Here is a 19,952-nt window from a genome sequence, read left to right as displayed (position 1 = left end):
TGTCTTTATGTGAACATGTTTTCAATTCCTTTGGGTAAATACAAGGAGCACTATTGCTGGATTATCCACTAAAAATATGTTTAGTTTTGTAGGCTTTCATGGTTTTCAAGGAAGCATGCTCGAAGGCACAAAGAATTTGGGGAACTATATTGAAAGGCACAAGTCATTTAGGAAACTACAGGTAAGGGGCAAGTGGTGAAGTGAAAGCTGGAAGGCTGGCAGGGTCAGAGCCTATAATGCCTTGTATTTTATTCAATGGAGATGAAGCATCACAAAAAAATTTATATTGGCGAAAATACGTCATTAAACTTACTCTTTAGAAAGATTACCTTGGCTACACAGAAGAGAATGACTCTAGGTTGGAGGTCAGTTACAGTTTGGAAAACCAAGTTAGGTAAGATTGAGTTGTGAGGATGAAAGCTTAAACTAAAGCAGTGGAAGTGACAATGCAGAGCAGTGGAAAGATTTTGCAGGAAGAATCATCAGACTTCATAACTGTTAAAGGTATGGGTGTGGACAAGGGAAAAAAGGGAAGGATGAGGGAGGGGAGAGAACAGCAAAGAAGGAGAAGGATTTGAGGTTATTGGAAAATTTCTGACATAGGAGGAAAATTAGAGACTTGAAAAAGTCTGACTAAATTAGGGAAAAAAGGAAAACGAGAGGAGAATTGACAGTGACACTTTCCCTTGATCAAACCTTAATTTGGTTTCTCTGTGGCCTCTTCTTGTTTAGGCTTCCTGCCTGAGATCTGTTTTTGGCCTGCCAAGTCCAGTTTTAGCAAGAATCCTCTTAAATCAGTTTAGAGATAATCTCCCACCCTTAATATCTGATCAAATTCCTCATCCCTCACTCTTAATATCTGATCACACTGATCTCTCTTCAGCAAGAATCCTGTTAAGTCAGTTTAGCAAGAATCACCTCTACCCTTGATTCAAAGGAGTAAGGGAAATTGTTGTAACTACCCACATTTGCTTGGCAGCATGAAAGCAACTTAACATATAAAAGAATGGGCATGGCTGTGTTCTGATACAACTTATTTTAAATGGACACTGAAACTTGAATTTTATGTTGTCATGTGTCCCAAAAGATTCTTTTTATGTTTTTAATCACTGAAAAAAAAAATGTAAAAGCCATTCTTAGCTCACCAATGCACAGAAACAGGTGGCGGGCTATATTTGTCCTATGGGCTACCTATAGTTTTCTGACCTGCCTGGTATGCATAAAAATGTCAGAATTCAAAAAATATGTTAAGCTGGGACTTTTTGTGGAGCAGTATATTAATTTCACAGGCTAACTTCCCATGTATGTGAATGTGCTTTCCTGTGATATTTAGTCCAGGATGCCATGCCCAGGAATAGTGACAGGAGAGTGGTAGGGGCCTGGCCCATGCTGCTTACCACCCTCCAAGTGCAGTGGCTGAAAAAATTGACTCTTACTAGAAATTACTGTTTGACTATCACTACGGGCACATAGGCCTTTGATTATAGGAACATAACATTCTAAACAAGCTTTCAGCTTCTGTACTCCCACTTACGCACCTGATCTGTGAGTTGACAGGTAGTGCACAGAAGATAGACCTTTGTGTTTAGACAAAATGAAGAATGGAATTTGGGGCTTAAAAACCCTGTACATCTACATTTTGGGGCTGCTTAATTTGGGGTCTACGTACCCCTGGCAGACCCAGCTGGCTGAATAAAGAGTGTTTCCTATAACTCACTGAGTTCCAGTGGTCCATGTGTCTTTCGGGGGCTAGCAGCTACAACACAAGTTGTTTGTAACACAGCACCAGGTCCAAGGCCCGGACAGAATGAGAACAAGGCCTTCACAGACCTGGAGATGGAGGATTAGCTCAACTAATAAAGTCTAGAGGCCGGCAAACAAGAGCCATGAGCTGAACAAACCCCATCCACGCGCTCCAAACAGCGCCTCTTCCAGCACAGGCTGGCGCCTGCCCACAAGCCTCCCTCCGAGCGCTTGGTCATTCTCTTTTGCGCATGTTACCGGACGCAGAAGGTAGGCGACTGACAGAGGGGCCGAGGCCGGAAATAGCCGGAAGAGTTCCGCCCTCAGTGGGTAGACCGCGTGCGCGTCACTTCCGCTCGGGTGTCGGGGCGGGGCTGGGGAGGAGGTGGTTCCCGGCTGCTGCCCTTCGGTTTGTGTTGGAAGCTCAGCTGATGCAGGTCAGCCGGAGTGGGCGTCAATGTCGGGAAGAAGCGCGTCTCCACTGTCGCCGAAGTAGTTGCGGCCTGCATCCGGGTAAGTGGCCTCTGGGGTACGGAAGCGGAACGATAGGATAGGGAAGCTAGCAGCCTGATAGCCCCGGACGCTTGTCTGGCTCTCCGGGTCTCCTTATCTCTCCTCGGAGGGTGCTTCCAGTGTGAGAGGGCGGGTTGACTCCCGGCTTGCAGGAGCCCCCAGGACCAAGGCTCCAAAAGGCGAGCGGGTACCAGAAGGAACCCGTGACTCTTGAGGCTGGTTGGTGCACGGTGCCCTCCGCCTCCCCTGTGGGTTTTGCTGGCCCAGCCATGCAAATTGTTTTGGTTCCCCTGCGCTTCCTGTCCAACCTCCTCGACTCCCAGCCTAGTTATCCCCAGTCTGTTTGACTTCCTTCGGACTGTAGGGTTTTCCAACAGTTCGCCGGTGACTGTGAAAAACGGTTTTCCTGTTCTACATCATTCTCGAATGTCAGTGCACCGGCTGATTCCATTGCTCGATATTTTCATTTATCAGCGATTTCTTTTCAACCCCACACACATTTAACTCTGTCCCTGTCTACTATTGCTTAAGCGGGTTTAGGTCTGTGCTTTTTAAAAGGAGAAACTGTATGTGAATCATTGTGTTGCAGTGCTTCCCGTCGTTGTCATTTCTATCATCACGCTAGGAGAAACCCGGTTTCTATACCTAATACAGCGATAACGTTAAAGCGGTGACTCCTAGGAAAAAGGAGATGGGGCATAAGGGACTGTCATATAATCCTATTTGAAATAGTGTTTTTACTTGTAGTAACAGTTTCATCCTGGTGTTACAGCCCGAAATTGTTGAGATTTCAAAAGCGACAAAACTGTTTCAGTGTATTGAGAAAATGCGGTTAAAACAGTGAAAGATTAAGAATTTAAAATCTGAGAATTTAAAAAAATATATTAAACTGTGAACTGAGAGTTTATACCTCTTATTGAGGCAGTTGTTTCAAAACCATTGTGATTTTATTAAATTCCTTGTGCAAATTAGTTGTACTTTTATGTTCTGATATCATTTTTACTGATTAATTTTTTCTTAATGTTAGTCTTATTTTTCTATTCCTATAGGGAATCTAAATTAAAATCTTGAAAGAATATCCTTTTAACAAATGATGTTGAATGAAAGAGTCAGTTTCACTAGTTTGTATACTTGCTTCACATGCAAAGTTGGTAAAAGTACAGCTTGTACTTTTGAGTTTTTTGTTTGTTTGTTTGTTTGGCTTAGTAATGGCAGAGGAATTGTGCTGAAGGGTACATATTGCCTCACTTGTGGAACCTATATTTATGAAAAGGTCAGAGTGAGAACCACCAGCCCTAGACACCTCCTGTCCTCTCATGTCTTAGTTTTAATCATTCTCTCAAGTGTCATATATTTTACTTTGTTCATTTTCCATAATTTTTTAGAATTTGCTGTTGGTTTTCATTGCCTTGATTTTTTCAGGTTATCATTTCTCCTGTGCTTTTTTGTTTCTTTGGAAACTTCCTCTTTCTAGCTCTGGATGACAGTCAAGATTCTACCCTTGTTCTCTCTAAACTAGAATTTTATCATTTGAAACCCAGGGAATACTTTTCATAGATCCATGGATATCCTGAAATGTCATGGGAAATATAGTGTATATATGCAAATAAGCATTTTCCAAGTAAGAATAGCTTTTATCAGGTTCTATGATCCCAAAATTCTCAAGGACTACTATAAAGCTTTCTTTGGTAAATCCAGTCTTACGGTTTCAGCTATCACTGTGCTGATAACTACAAAATAAACCCACAGTCTGTGATATGATATGTTTCCATTTGAATGTACTACTGTTATTTTATCCTGTAAATACAAGAGATACTTCTTTTATATTAAATTGGCCCCCTTCCCAATTATCTCATATTCACAAATAGCACACTCCTTGTGTTTCTGATTAAAAACCCTTAAGTCACCCTGACACCTCCCTCTCCTTATCCATTCTTCCCTGTCACCAAGTCCTGTGTTTTGCTGTTTCCCCACTTTCAAAGTGTGGCTCAGAGTAACCCTCTTCTCCATTATAGTACTATTACCATAATTCAAAACTTTGTCACTTTATGCCTGCATTATTGCAATCGCCAAGTGAAGTCCTTTATAAATTTATTCTTTCTATCTTCAGTTGAACCTCCACCTAGCAATTCCCTTATTTCCTCTAGGTAAAACTCAATTCCATTCCCTTATGGTTGGTCTAAGCCTCTATTCTATTTATACCTCAATTGTATTTATACTACCCTATAAATAGGTAATGTAGTCTTCCCTGATCATTTCTCAGTTGATGATTACACCTCCTACTTTATATTATTCTCTTTATACTTTTGCAGGTTAACTTCTGTTCTAGCTGAATTTACTCTCAAAACTCTTATCTGCACTTACCGATGTGTGATTTGAGAGCAGTTAAATTTAGCTTGTTGATAGCTCTCAATATTTAGTAATTTTTCTTGATACTTCTAGTTTCGAGAGAAGTGTATGAAAATATTATGATCATGAAATTGTCCAGTCTTCCTGTAATTGTCCCTTTTTTTTCTTTATATACCATATTTCACTGCCAAGTGGATAGATTTATTCATAATTGGTCATAAGGGTTATATCTTTTTGAAAAGAAACAATTATAGACCCCTTTCTGTAGCCTAGCCTTATGTAGCTCTGTTGTCTGCTTGACTCTTGGGTCCATCTCTACCATTTATCCCATTTCTTACTTCCCTTCAACCACTTTGTCGTTTTTGCTGTTCTTAAATAGACAAAGCCCATTGCTGTCTCCAAAGCCTTGGTTGCTTTTTCCTCTGCCAGATGCTTTTAATAATTTGCTTCCTCACTTCGTTTAGGTTTCTAATAAAATGTCTACTTGGTTCTTCTCCTGACCACATCAACTAAAATAACACTCAGTGCCCTTCCTCCCCAACCCCCAACTCAGTTTTCTTCATGATATTTCTCCACTTGATATTTATTATATGTTATTTATTTGTTAATAGATTGTCTTGTTCTCCGACACCTGGAAGACTACCTAAGGTTTAACAAGTAAATTAATTATTTCTTTTACTATTACATAATATCCCTTTTTTATCCTTATTTAATGCTTTTACCTTAAAGTGCTTTAATTTTAATAAATTTGCCTTAAAGTGCTTTTTGTTGTTGTTAATATAGGCATGGTATATTATTTTTCACATTCTTTTATTTTTAATTGTTTTTGTTGTTGTTGTATTATAGTATGTCTAGTAACTAGCATGTAGCTGGAGTTTTAAACTAAAATTTTGCCTTCTGTTTATTCTTTGTACAGTTTTTTTTTTTTTTGCTGCCTTATATTTGTTCCGTTATATCATTGACATTGTAAATCTACTTAAATTTTTTTATTATTCTTAAAACTTGGTTACACATTTTCCTGTTGGCTATATTTGCTGGTACTCTCTTGAGGTGATGGTTCATTTCCTTGCATGTTTTGTAATTTCTGTGAGTTAAACTTTAGTGATGGTGTCTCAGTGTAAGGAGTCCCATTTGTCCTGAGCTTTGGAAGTGTCCTTAAATGGTGGTTTCAGTCGACTTTGCTCAAGTCCCATGACTAGTTTCCATTTACTTAGAGTCTCTTTACCATCAAGGCGATGTGACTGTAGATCCAGGAATGTGATTCCTCTTTAACTGTGGATTTCCCACTATTTGTTGTTGTTGTTGTTGTGATAAGAAAAAAACATATAGAAGTTACCATCTTAACTATTTTTAAGTGTATATAGTTCAGTGGCATTAAGTACATGCACATTGTTGTAAAACAGGTTTCCAGTACTTTTTCATCTGAAACTATACCCATTAAACAACTCCCCTTTTCCCTTTTTCTTTCCCCCATACCCTTAAAACCACCATTGTACTTTCTCTGTCTATGAATTTGACTACTCTAGACACCTCATATAAGTAGAACCAGTATTTGTCCTTTCGTGACTGGCTTATTTTACTTAAAATAATGTCCTAAAGATTCATCTATAATGTAGCATGTGATAGGATTTCCTTCCTTTTTTAAGGCTGCATAATATTCCACTGTATTTATATACCATTTTGTTTATGTATCTGTCCATTGAGTTGTAGGAGCCTGTTATTGGTTTTGAGCATATTTTTTTATCTATGTCCTTTAATTGTACTTTATCAAGTATTTCTGTGTTGGGGATTGTAGAGCTTTTTTGTTAATTCAGCTTATTGCATTGACTGAAAGTCCTGAGGAGTTCAGAAGAGCCAGGAAGGCAGATAAGTTTGCTTTTTTTCTATTCTCCCCTCTGTAAAATCATGTATTTTAAAACAATATGTGCTCATATGCAATTTAGAAAGATTTTAATTCAGATTGCCTTCTTCTGAATGTCACAATATTTCTTGGTTTCTGTTTTTCTCAGTCTTATCCCATCACTTCTTTCTGTCAGAGATCTGCTGGAATCATCTTTCTGATTCATTCCTTTGCTTAAAATACTTTATTGACACTTTGATCTTAAATCTCCTTGGCAAGGTTTTTTTTAAGACCCTTTATTATCTGGTCTAGATTATCTTTGCAGTATCATCTACCTCCCTTATGATTCTCTCCAGGCCCTGGAGCAAAACTAGACTACTTGGAATTTTTGCTCATATTGTGTATGTTTTCTTAAACGCTTTTGTGTATGTGTGTTTGCTTCTGGGTTTTTTTCCCCTATTATCTAGAATTCTCTCCTTCCCTTTTCATCTTTACCTTGTTACGAATTTTTTAACTTTGCTCAGTTTTTAGTGTCTTTTTTCTCATTTACCTGGATATCTACTCTCACCTTGTATCTTCCATTCACAAAGCACCATCTGTTAAAGTGCTTTAAACTGTTTGATTTTTCTGATTACAAAGTAAAATTTGCTCATTGTAAAAAATTAGACATTACAAAAGTGAAATATAAAACCCCTTCTCATCCTCTTATGATTCTACTTCTCAGTTCACAAGAAAAAAAAACTGATGCTTATCCTTCCAGAATCAATGTTAATGTCAATATCTGTCAATATCTCTCTCCCCCTCTCCCCCTCTCTTTCCCCCTCCCCCTCTCCCCCTCTCCCCCTCTCTTTCTCTCTCCCTCTCCCCCTCTTACACTCACACACTTCCTCCCTCCTTCTCTCCCCACCCTCTCTCCCTCCCTCCTTCTGTGTGTATGCGTGTTTGTGTGTAAGCTACAGATTTAAACTGCATATGCAGATTTTTGTTTTCTTTTATTACATAATAACTACATGTTTACATCTTTGTTTCTTGATGTATGAATAATACATATGATATTGCACCTTGATGTTTTCACTGTTCTCTGTATGAAGGATATATCAGTCACAGATCATCTGGTTCTCTTTAACTGCTGTGATAACTCATACTATTGCATTTATATACCATGATTTTTTCCCCTGGCTTTATTGAAATATAATAGACAATTAGTTGCTCGTATTTATATTGTACAATTCAATGAGTTTTTTTCAGTTATAGTTGGCATACAAAAATTTATTAGTGATTAGAAATCTCTATAACTCACAAAGTGATCACCCCACTAAATCTAGTACCCCTCTTCCCCTTTCATATTTTTTACAACATTGTTAACTGTTTTCTTTATGCTTCACTTTATATCTCCATGTCTATTTTGTAGCTATCCATTTGTACTTCTTAATCCCTTTGTCCCTTTTCGCCATCCCTCCCAACTCTCCTCCTTTCTAGTAGCCCTCAAAATATTCTCTGTATCTATGAGTTTATTTCTATTTTTGTTGTTGTTTATTTTGTTCTTTAGATTTCACATGTACGTGAAATCATGTGATATTTGTCTTTCTCTATCTGACTTATTTCATTCAGCACAATACCCTCTAGGTCTGTCAAGGCAATATCTTTTTCCATTCCCTTCCTTTTAGTCTTTATGTATCTTTTAATCTGAAATGAGTCTCTTGGATAAATTATCATTCTTTATTCATGTTTTTGATTCATGTTTTTTCTTCTTAAAGAAGTCTCTCCAACATTTTTTGTAATATTGGCTTGGTATCGATGAATTTCCTTAGCTTATTTTTCTCTGAGAAGCTCTTTATCTGTCCTTCGACTCTAAATGGTAGCTTTGCTGGATAAAGAATTCTTGGTTGTAGATCCTGGGTTTTCATCACATTGAATATTTTGTGCCAGGTACTTTGTCCTGCAAAGTCTCTGTTGAGAAATCAGCTGCCAGTCTTGTGGGCTCCCTTGTAAGTAACTAACTTTCTCTTACTGCTTTTAAGATTCTCTTTGTATTTAACCTTTGGTATTTTAATTAAGATGTGTCTTGGTGTGGGCCTCTTTGGGTTCATTTTTGGAGGGTTCATCTCTTTTCTCTGAGCTTCCTGGGGTTTATGTCTATTTCCTTCACCAGGTAAGGGAAGTTTTTCATCATTATTTCTTCAAATAGCTCATAAACTTCTTTTTTTTTTTTCTTCAGGTTCCCTTGTCATATGGATATTTTTACATTAAATTGTCTCATAAGCTCTTTAAATTATTATTGTAGTCTTGGCTTCTTTTTTTCTTGTCATTCTAATTGAGTTTCCTTGGCTTCCCCATCCTCTGTATCTGTAGTTCAATCAGTTTCTTTATCCACTCTGTTGATTCCTTCTAATATTTTTCATCTCAGATAATGTTCTTCATTTCTGACTAGTTCCCTTTTATAATTTCCATTTCCATTTTTATGTTTCTATCTCTTTGTTTAAGTTCTCACTAAATTCATCAACTCTTCCCCTATGTTCATTGAGCATTTTTATAAACAGTGTTTTGAACTCTGCCTCTGCTTGGTTGGTTGGCTCCATTATTCCTGGATCTCTGTTCTGTTCTCTCATATGGTTTCTGCTTCTTTGTCTTTCCATTTTGGCTGCCTTTCTGTGTCTGTTTCTATGTACTAAGCAAAGTAATAAGTCTTCTGGTCTTATTAGCGTGGCTTTGTATAGTAGGTGTCCAGTGAGTGGCACAGTCCTAAGAGGGTTTCAGCTACAGACCAAGTTTAGCCCCAGCCTTTGACCCTCTGAAGCCACCTGTTAAGATTCAGCAAGCAATCCACAGATGTTGTGCTTACGGTTGTCTCAAGAAGCCATGTGAGAAACCAAAGCTGCTACCAGTTTAGGTCTTGGAGTTGCCTCAGCGATGAGCACCAGACTTGCGGAGGACACAACTAGAGGTGGCTTGGGTGAGGTCGTAAGTTGGTGGAGGCAGAGTTTCAGGGAATCTTCTGGGCGGAGCGACCTCTATTATTCAATTTGATCATGTCTGGACTATGGTGGTGCTGCATTCGCACACTGGGACAGGGAAAGGCTCAACAGAGGAACAATGAATACTGCTGTCACTTCTGCCTGGAAGAGAGCCTTGCCTCTGGCCCTCGTTCCAACAACTCAGCGTCCCCTCTGTAAGACCCTGTTGTCCCCCGAGCAGCTGACCTGACGCTGGTGCTGTGAGTGAGTAGGTGTGTCCCACAAAAGTCCGCTCATGGACACGGCCCGTTTAAGAGGTGTCTGCAGTTGCCAGCTGCAGCTGCCCATTCTCTGTCCCAGTCAGCCTCTCAGGACCAGGTAGCCTTGTTTTTCGCCCGTTCCTACCTTCTACCTTTCAGTGTGATTTCTTATTTCTCTCCCTAGTTATAGTGTCTTGGTTCATTTAGATCCCAGGCAACTTTGCTTGCTGTTTGTTCCATGTTTCTGTCACAACTTTGATTTGGATGCAAGAGGGATGAATGAAGCCTCTATCGTCTACACCATTTTTTCCACTTATATATACCATAATTTAACCACCTCTTGCTAGAAAACATAGAGTTGTTTTTCAGTGTGTTATTATTTTAAGCAGAGCGACAGGGACTGTGTGTATGTACCTTTATACTCATGCAAATATTTTTGTAGTATAAATTCTTGATAGAGGAATTGCTGATCAAAGAATATATGCCTTTAAAACTTGAGAGAGAGCATTTAATATTTTATTAGAAACTGCCAAATAGCCATTTAGTCACCCTTTTCTGCATCTCATTATTAGTACTGGATATTATCACTCATGTATATTTTTACCAATTGAAAGAACAGAATATCTCTTTTAATCGGCTTTTTTCTTAGAAGAATGTTTTCATAATTTTACTGTTTGTTCTTAGTTTTATGTTCTTTGCTTCTTTTTCTTTTGAGTTAATCTTTCTTCTCTTATTCGTATATGTTCTTTTTATATTATAGTTATGAACCCCTTGTCTGTTAGATGTTGCACATAGCTTCTTTTAGTCTGAATTCCTTAACTTAACATGCACTTATTCCTAGATAGTGAAATCTTTCTTACATGGGTATCCCTAGCTCTAGACTGAAGGTTCTTCAGTATCCTGTTTGTTCTTCTGGTCTGCATCTGACAACATGTTTAGTATAGATTAAATATTATAAATGGTTTGTAATGAATGCCTGAATAAATGTAAGACCTGACTTTTGTCTTCAAAAAACTTAAAAGTCTAGTGTCACATAAAATTGTCAAGACTTTAACAATAAGGAAGAAAACAGCATAGCACTTAAATTGTGTATTCAATTATGTGTTGTAGGAAAACATCTACTGGTTACTTCTCTAAATTAGTGCTCATGAAACATCCTGCTACTCTCTTTTTTCATTGATGTCTATACTGAAAGATGAATTATTTTCTATTAGTTTAAAAGTGAAATCTATATCAAACATAGTGGAAATTTATTATTATGTCTTTTTTTGAGACGAGGTGCTGAGTTCATTTAATAATGTATTTTTTCTTATACCTAATTTTGGTTTTACCTTGAATCCTAATTTTTTTTCTTGCCATTTCAGGTAAGAGTATGAATTATGGCATTTCTTAAATGAAGCAATCAGGAGTGAAGTGAAAAATCATAACATATAGAAAATAAGTGATTTTTAAGTTATGTCTATTAGTTTGACTATAGATATATATATTTACCTCCTTAGTAATGCACGAAGTCTTTGTGGGAAGCAGAAAAGCAAGCAACTACATTTCTTGTGCTCACCTAAACATTACTGGAGGATAAGCCAGCACTTCAGTCTACGAAGAGATTTTCATACAAGCAAAATAAGATATAAATGGACCCAAACTGAAGCACGTTCTTGCAGTAAACACTGTTATTCTCCAAGCAGCAATGGGTCACATCTTGGAATTTTGAAACTTAGCACTTCTGCTCCCAAGGGACTTACAAAAGTGAGCATTCGTATGTCCCGTATTAAAAGTACTTTGAACTCTGTTTCAAAGGCTGTTTTTGGAAATCAGAATGAAATGATCTCACGTTTAGCTCAATTTATGCCAAGTTCTCAAATATTAAGAAAAACATCAGATGGTGGCTGGTTAAAACAGAAGAACCTTAAACAAACCATCAAATCTTTGAAAAAATATAGTGACAAATCAGCAGAAAAGAGTTCTCTTCCAGAAAAGCAAAGTCACATTATAGATAAAGACGAAGATACTGGTAAACAAAGCCTTTTTCATTACACAAATATTATAACTACAAAATTTGGAGAGTCATTCTACTTTTTATCCAGTCATATTAATTCATACTTCAAACGTGAGGAAAAAATGTCTCAAAAAAAGGAAAATAAACATTTCCAGGGCAAATCAGAACTTAAAGATAAAAAGATTGACGAAGAGAAATCCAATTCTCCAGATTCTGGTGTCCTGACTGATAAGAAGCTTGGCTCAGAATCTTCTTTACATACTGTGGACAAGCCTGAAAGTCGCAGTGGGACTCCTGAGGTTCTTCCAGTTTCTACTAAACAAAGTATTGCTAACTTTCTTTCTCGTCCGACTGAAGGTGTGCAAGCTTTAGTGGGTGGTTATATTGGTGGACTTGTCCCCAAATTAAAGTATGATTCAAAGAGTCAACCAGAAGAACAGGAAGAAGCTATTAAAGGTGAGCAGGCTTTCAGCAAAGACAAAAATGCAGAGGAGAAAAAGCGTTTATCGCTTCAGCGAGAAAAGGCAAGTTGTTTTTCAATGTGGTTTTAATTTTTGTCAAATTTATATTTTATTTCCTAATGAGACCTGAGAAACTTTAACCATTTGTTAGTATTACTAGAGCAATTTCATATTCTAATTATGTGTATTTTGATTTGTCTTTGTAGATTATTGCAAGAGTGAGTATTGATAACAGAACCCGGGCACTAGTTCAGGCCTTAAGAAGAACAACTGACCCAAAACTCTGCATTAATAGGGTTGAAGAACTAACTTTTCATCTTCTAGAATTTCCTGAAGGGAAAGGAGTGGCTGTTAAGGTAATTTAAATTTATTTATTTGGTTTTATCTTGGAATGAAAATACTAATAAACCTAAAATGGAGAACACAGTGCCTTTAATTTTTTTATTTAAATATTTTTGTGGCTTTTATTATACATGTGACTTATATTAGTAATTTCCCAATTTATGATATACATTATGCTAAATGTTCTCTTTTATTCTGTGACATAAAATATGCTATTAGTACCAATGTCTATACTTTGATATTAAACATTTTAAAATGGAAGCAAAATCTCAGTATATTAGCTTTTCTTTGCCTCATCTTTTCCAAATATTTAATGAACAATTTGAAAACATCATATAATGAATAGATGATGTTAACCATTTCATTAGAGATTTTTTAATGCTTATTTTTTACTTCCCATTCAGAAAACTGTAAGTTAACTTAGTTCATATTCAACTTTTTGACAGCCATCTTGCTGAAAAATTATGTAGTTTGTATAATGTATCCTTCTGTCATTTTATGTTGTATAATGCATAGATTATAATAGCTGAACTTGAGAATTTCATGTTCATAAAATTTGGGATTATCTTTCATATATATGTAATCTCTTACCTGAAAGATAGGTTTTCTAAATACAGATATACATTTAAGTCCATTTAACATTTCAGTGATACACTGAAAGCAGAGACCTAAAATAGCATTGCAACGTTTAAAGAACTCTTTAAAAATTTTTGTTCAAGTATGGTACACATGCAGTTTTAAGTATAAAGTTCAGTGAATTTTCACAAACTGAACACAGCTACATAATCAGCACCATTTGAAGAACAGACTGTGCTAGCACGCAGAAGCTTCCTTTGTGCCCCCAGTTACAAACTCCCAAAAAGTAATCACAGATTAGTTTTATCCAATTTTGTGTATTATGTGAAATATTGTGATTGGCTTCTTTCATTCAACATGTTGGTAGGAATCATTTCCACTGTATGAGTAATTATAGATCATTTTTCTTGTTGCTTTTATATTCCATGGTTTGAATGTATCACAATGTCATTGTACTATTGATAGATTTCTGAGTAGTTTTCAGTTTTAGTCTATTATGAATAGATTTGTTAAAAGAAAATTTGAGGACTGTTCTATTTTGCATAACCGATCCCAAATCTAAGCACCTTTCAGAACCAAGGAGAAATGTAATATAGGAATGTATATTCAGATCAGTTATTAATGAAAATCTAGATAGTCTGAAGGAAGTTCTCCTTTATCCCCTAAATAATAAGCATCTCAACAATGAACTTGATAAATTGCTTCAGACATGTTATCATGTACACTGTCATGTGAACTTTCTCAGCTAAATTTTTAATTATTAAGAATTGAGCTTTTTAAAAATGGTAGAATTATTTGTTATAAAACATCTATGTGAGTTTTATATTTTGTGTGTGTGTAATTGTTTATGGTGGCCAAATTAGGCAGTTGTCTTTGATAGTTAATGCCCTAGAATAAACTACTTTCCTCTTTTGTGTTTATATGTTTTGTGTACTGCATTTCTGGCAACCATATCTAGGAAATTGTTTTTGATGATTTTTTTTCATTATTAGTGGTGAAAGTGGTTTTCTTTCACTATTTTTTAAATAAAAAAGTAACATTTTATTATTTTTAAAAAGGGCAATACATAGACATAATAGAAAATTAGACAAAAAGAAAAGCAAAAATAAGGAAATAAAAATAACATATTTCTACTATTCTGAGATTACCACTGCAATGTGTTAGTATCTGTTTGTATTTGTCAGATTACGCTGAGTTAAGCTCTAATAACAAATAATGCCACATATCTCAGTGGCTTAACACAACAGAATTCAATATAATATAAAGGCTTAATTGAGTTAAACATTTTCTTGTTAAAACAAATTGGAGATGATGTCATGTGCTTCATATTGAATCATATCAGAACACGCATAATTGGTTGAACAACCATTAGTAATGCTAAGGTTGACCACTGGATTGGGGAGATTCAATTATTTCTAGTCACCAATTTTAAAAGTAAAGAGTTGCTTTAAAACTTCCTCAATGGTGACATAAATTTTTGACTTTTTAAAAAAACTATCATTATGAATTCACAGTTTTTAATAAATTGTGTTTCTGCAATCTTTTTCTCTCCCCCTCTCTTTTTAAATGCTGAATTTGTCTCAACTTTGACTACTGGGGGCTCCTTCAAGCTGATTTATGTGTCTTTTTGAAAAGTTTTTATAAAAATATATGTAGGCAAGTATATATCATAAATGTACAGCTTTTTGAATTTTCAAAAATTGAACACATCTATAAAACCACCACCCAGTGTAAGAAAAAAAGTGATACCAGCACTCCAGAAGCCCCTTTTTGTCCCCTTCTAATCAGTATTTCCAGAAAGATTGACTAATTTTTCTGATTTCTAGCACTGTAGATTAGTTGTGCCTCTTTTTTGCATGTTGTATAAATAAAATGATACAACATGTGCTCTTTTAAATCTGCCCCCTCACCCCTCTCCCCTCACACACACATTCAACATTATGTTTGTGAGAACTTTCTATATTATTGGGTGTAGTGGAACAGTGATTCTCATTGTGGTGTATTCTGTGGTATGAATATAGTACAACGTATTTATCCAATTTACTGCTGATGGACTTCTGAATAGTTTCCAGTTTGGGAATTTAGAAAAAGTGCTTCTGTGATAGATCTTTTGGAAAACATGTCTTCATTTCTTTGAGATGTATACCCAAGAGTGTATTCCTGATCATAGAGTATACCTGTTTGTATTTTTAGTATATACTGCCAAATGGTTTTGGTAAGTGCTTATAACCAGTTTATACTTTTGCCAGAATTGTGTGAACCTTCAGGTTGTTCTGCTTCTTCTCCAACACTTTATGTTATTTATCTCTTTTTCTTTAGCCATTTTGTTGGCTGTTTAGTGATATTAAATTGTGGATTTAATTTGTATTTTTCTGGTAACAGTGAAGTTCAGCACCTTTTCCAGTTTTTATTAGCAATTTGTATACTTCCTTTATGAAGTACGTATTCCAAGTCTTGCTCATTTTCCATTGGGTTGGCCAGTTTTTTCTTATTGGTTTGGAGAATCTCTTTATATATTATGGGTATAAGTATTTCAATATACATAATGGTGTATGTGTGTGTAATATATATATAAACATTCTCTATGGATTACCTTTTTTATTCTTCCTAATAGATTTTAATAAAAGATATTAATTTTAATATACTCCAATTTGTAATTATTTTCCTTTGTGGTTAAACTTTTGTGTCCTATTTAAGATATCTTTGCCTATCCTAAGATCGTAAAGATTTTTTTCTGTGTTTTCTTCTAAAACTTTATTGTTTTACCTTTCACACTTATATCTACTATTCATATGGAATAGATTTGCTTGTATGATGTGAGGTAAGTGTCCTGATCTTATTTTTTTTAAGTACACATATCCAGTTAACCTAGCACCATTTATTGAAAAAACTTTTGTCATAAATTAGATGATTATATGGATACTATTCTATTTCATTGCTATATTTATCGTTGCTCCAATGCTTTAATGCTTAAATTATAGTAACTTTATAATAGATTTGATGTCTGGTAGTATAAATCATCCAACTTTGTTCTTCCTCTTAATATTGACTTAAGCATTCTTGGCATATTGTATTTCCATATAAACTTTAGAATCAGCTTATCTATCAAGAAATAAAAAAAAGTAAAGAAGAAGAAAATCACGCTGGGATTACACTGAATCTGTGGAGCAATTTGGGATGAATTGAGTCTTTATAATATTGAGTTTTCTAAGCCTTGAATATGGTATATTCTTCCATTTATCTAGGCTATCTATACTTTCAATATTTTAGTCCATTAGGACTGCTATAACAAAACACCAAGTAGGTATCTTATAAACAACAGAAGTTTATTTCTCAGCGTTCTGAAAGCTTGAGGTTCAAAATCAGGACGCCAACATGATCACCTTCTCATGAGGGCCCTCTTCCTGGTTCATAGCGATGCCCTCTCCCTATGTCCTCACCTGATGGAGAGGGCAAGGGATCTTGCTGGAGCCTCTTTTATGAAGTCACTGATCCCATTCTTGAGGGCTCTGCTCTCATGACCTAAGCAACTCCCAAAGGTGCCACTATCTAATAACTATCATTTTGGGGGGTAGGATTTCAGCATAATGCATTTTGAGAGGACACAAATAGTCTGACCAGAGCACTTAATATTTAACATTTTTTCAGTGTTGATGTCTTGCACATCTTTCATTTGATTTTTAAATAATTAATTTCTAGGTATATAATGTTTTGGGATGGCAATTTTACTTTGGTTTTTTTCAAAATATATTTTACCGGTAATTCTATTATCAGGATTACCTCTTGGTCTTTGATCATTTGGTATTGGTTTCACATACATATAATTATTCTGAATGCTGGATTTTTTGAATTTTTTAAAATTGCATAGGATCTAGGTTATAGCAAATGATTTCTTTTTCCAGAGATAGTTTACTTGTTCATCTGTTTGAAATATAGAGTGGGGCACTGATGACCTTAATTTATTTTGAGTTGGAACTGGGTCAAGGCTGGGTTACAATTTGGTGAGAACTCTAGTTTGCTCTGTTTTTAGAGTATATTCCTATTGGGCTTTCAGTTGAGAGCCTGGTGTATTCAGTACCACCACTACCACTACCCAATGAACCCTAAAATCTCAAGAATATAGAAAATTCCACTCTCATTTCCATAGTTTTCAGGTTAACTTTTTAACTTCCCATACCACATAGTTAAAGAATCGATCAAATATCTTAGATGAAACCAGTCTTGTGATTGAGACCCCTCAAATCCTCAATTTTGTGGTTTCAAGCTATGAGACTCTAAATGATCAGCTTGTTTCTCTGTCCTCCCTTTATGGCAGTCTGTCTGAACCAGTTTTTCAATCCTTTTTTCTTCTTCAACTCAGCAAATGCCTGAGGAAAAGGAGGAAAAGCTGTAGTTTGTGAACTCACTTCCCAGCAATTGTCCTTTGCCAGATTCTTAGCCCCACTCCTGTCCTTATTGCTTCAACAGCTCTCCAGTGCTTTTAAGCCTTTTTTGAACAAAAAATTTTATCAAGCTTTTCTAGTTTTTGGAAAGAGACTTTCTATCATAACCAGAAATGGAACTTTACTTTTTTATGCTCCACCATTGCTTAGGTTCCTCTAGTGGAGCCTCAGAGCGCAACCCTAAGCCATTGCAGATTGCAAAAAAAAATTTTTTTTGAAAAATTCAGAACAGTAGTATTTCAAATTTGGTTTATCATAAAAAAATGAGTCATACATTGAAAAGTTATTTGATTTACTGTAGGTTACAAGCACAGATATAGCTGTCACTCAGCTATTTCCTTTAACCTTAAATCTGGGCTACTGACTGGATAAGATGCTTTTGTGCACAGAACCTATTGAGTGATAAACTCATTATAGAAACCTAGGATTTAAGCTCTTGCCTCTGATCATAAATATGAAGTCGAATGCTTAGAATCTTGAAGTCCCAGGTTTGTTTAAACTAATTATATAATTTAATGGTCAGCTTTTGCCTTCTACCTTAGTTTCATTTATTAACATTGGTTCATATTACACTATGAGCTACCCTTGTATCCTATGTGCAGTATATATAAGATGTTTTTTCTTTTAGTAAGTTTAATTTCATTTATTTATTTATTTATTTATTTATTTATTTATTTTTAGGTGAGGCGACCCTTGGTTGACCTCACAGATTGCTAGGATCTTGTCAATTTACGATCCCTTATTTTTTTATTTTTTACTCCTACAGCACCTAGTCTTCCTAGGTGGTCTCCCATCCAAGTTTAATTTCTAATAATTACTATGAAGCAGTTTCAGCTTCCTTAGGTTTTAGACAAAATATTGTAAAAAATGTGGCGTTGACCTTTTATTGTTATAATTACTAGTTTTTAAATTTGTGTTAAGCAAATTGTATTTTTTCTAATTGTTAAGCATTGCACTTTTCAAAGGAAATATTGGATAGAGGTTAATTTTTGTCCTAGATATTAGGACAAGTATATTCTAGATATTAATTGACATTAATACGTCAAGCACTAACGTATCATTTAGGTTACCGAGGAAGTAGTAAACACTAGCACCATGATTGCATGTGATGATCTATGTGTGTTGGTTTAAAATAATCATATAAAAATAACTTTTTATTTGACAGAGGCAACAAAATATCTTTTATCTCCATACAGGAAAAAGTTATTCCATATTTATTACGACTGAGACAAATTAAGGATGAAACTCTTCAAGCTGCAGTTAGAGAAATTTTGGCTTTAATTGGCTACGTGGATCCAGTGAAAGGAAGAGGAATCCGAATTCTCACAATTGATGGTGGAGGAACAAGGCAAGGCTAGAAAAATAATTTTTAAAAACTATAGCTCCTGTTGAGCTGTAGGAGTTTTTTAAAACTAGTTTGGTATAATTATTATAAAATCAAAATTTTAAAATAAAACATGAAATAGTTTTTCTTAATTTATTTCTACATTAAACTAAGAGCTTCTTTAACATATATCTGAATTTTATTTTAATTTGACATAGTTTTTACATTTTAGTTTGGTCTTTTCAGGCATTTTTGATAGTTTAAGACAGTTTATCAACCAAGATTATCTTAAAATTTGACAATGTTTTATAACATTAGCTTTCTTTTATCATATTTATCTTACCCATCTGCAAAGTGATGGTTATAAAAGGAATCTATATCAGTAACTTTTTGACTTCCTACATCTTTATGTGCAGATGCCAATTTGGTGCTACACAATAAATATTAAGTGCAGTCTTAGTTTAAAAGGAGAGAGAATTTTACCATGAAGCTCCTTTCTTACTACTGGCAGTCCATCCATGCTTCTTATTCTTAGTTTGTCTAGTTTCTCACTACTTGTTGGTTAGATTCTTTGGCTTAGTTTTATGAACCTTTCACTCTAAATTTATCTAACTTTGACTTCACTCTCTGGTATACCCTTCCTTGCCACTCAGGTCTTCTGTATGTTCAAGTACTACCCTTATCTTTTGGTTAAATTCTATAGTCATATGTGAACCAAGTCTTTTAAATTTTGACACCAGTGTAAAGGAAGGAGTGAGTGATGAGAGAAGAAGGCTATTTAATAATCTTGGCAGAGAACAATAAAATATTAACCTTGGATAGTGGTAAGTGGGGAGCAGGGGGAAGAAATGGTACACAAAAATTTCTGAAGATAAAGGGGGACTGGATATAATAAAAATAGGTTGAGGTCACTCTTAAGAGTAAACCCTTTGGATGGCTAGGATAGAATTGCAGGGATAGGGAAGAAGGTGATTGGTATTTAGAAAGAGTTCTGTTTTGAACATGTCAGATAAAAGGTTTTACACTTCCATTAGAAGTGCTCAGTTGACAGAAGAAGATAGAATTGATTGAGAGAGAAGTCTTAAAAGATCTTTTGGATATATCTTAGGGAAGTCAAATAATCCAAGAAGGTAGACATCATTCATGTGATAA

The 19,952-nt window shown here is 35.3% G+C and overlaps 1 protein-coding gene across 3 annotated transcripts in view; it reads left to right on the top strand.

Annotated features, from left to right (window-relative positions):
• Positions 1-2,107: 2,107 nt before the first annotated feature.
• Positions 2,108-19,952, top strand: part of PNPLA8 (patatin like phospholipase domain containing 8) — a 43,540-nt gene continuing 25,695 nt past the window's right edge. For 2 of the 3 annotated variants that reach the window (XM_016138056.2, XM_016138055.2), the window contains exons 1-4: positions 2,108-2,256; positions 11,024-12,179; positions 12,323-12,472; positions 18,673-18,824. In XM_016138056.2, the coding sequence (XP_015993542.2) occupies positions 11,115-12,179; positions 12,323-12,472; positions 18,673-18,824 (1,367 nt within the window). In that variant the 5' untranslated portion in view covers positions 2,108-2,256; positions 11,024-11,114. The remainder of the gene's footprint in view (positions 2,257-11,023; positions 12,180-12,322; positions 12,473-18,672; positions 18,825-19,952) is intronic. The other variant, XM_016138057.2, reaches the window with a different exon arrangement.

The sequence above is a fragment of the Rousettus aegyptiacus genome, unplaced genomic scaffold, assembly GCF_014176215.1.
Source record: "Rousettus aegyptiacus isolate mRouAeg1 unplaced genomic scaffold, mRouAeg1.p scaffold_m13_p_13, whole genome shotgun sequence".
Lineage (NCBI taxonomy): Eukaryota > Metazoa > Chordata > Mammalia > Chiroptera > Pteropodidae > Rousettus > Rousettus aegyptiacus.
This window is presented reverse-complemented; position numbering and strand designations above follow the sequence as displayed.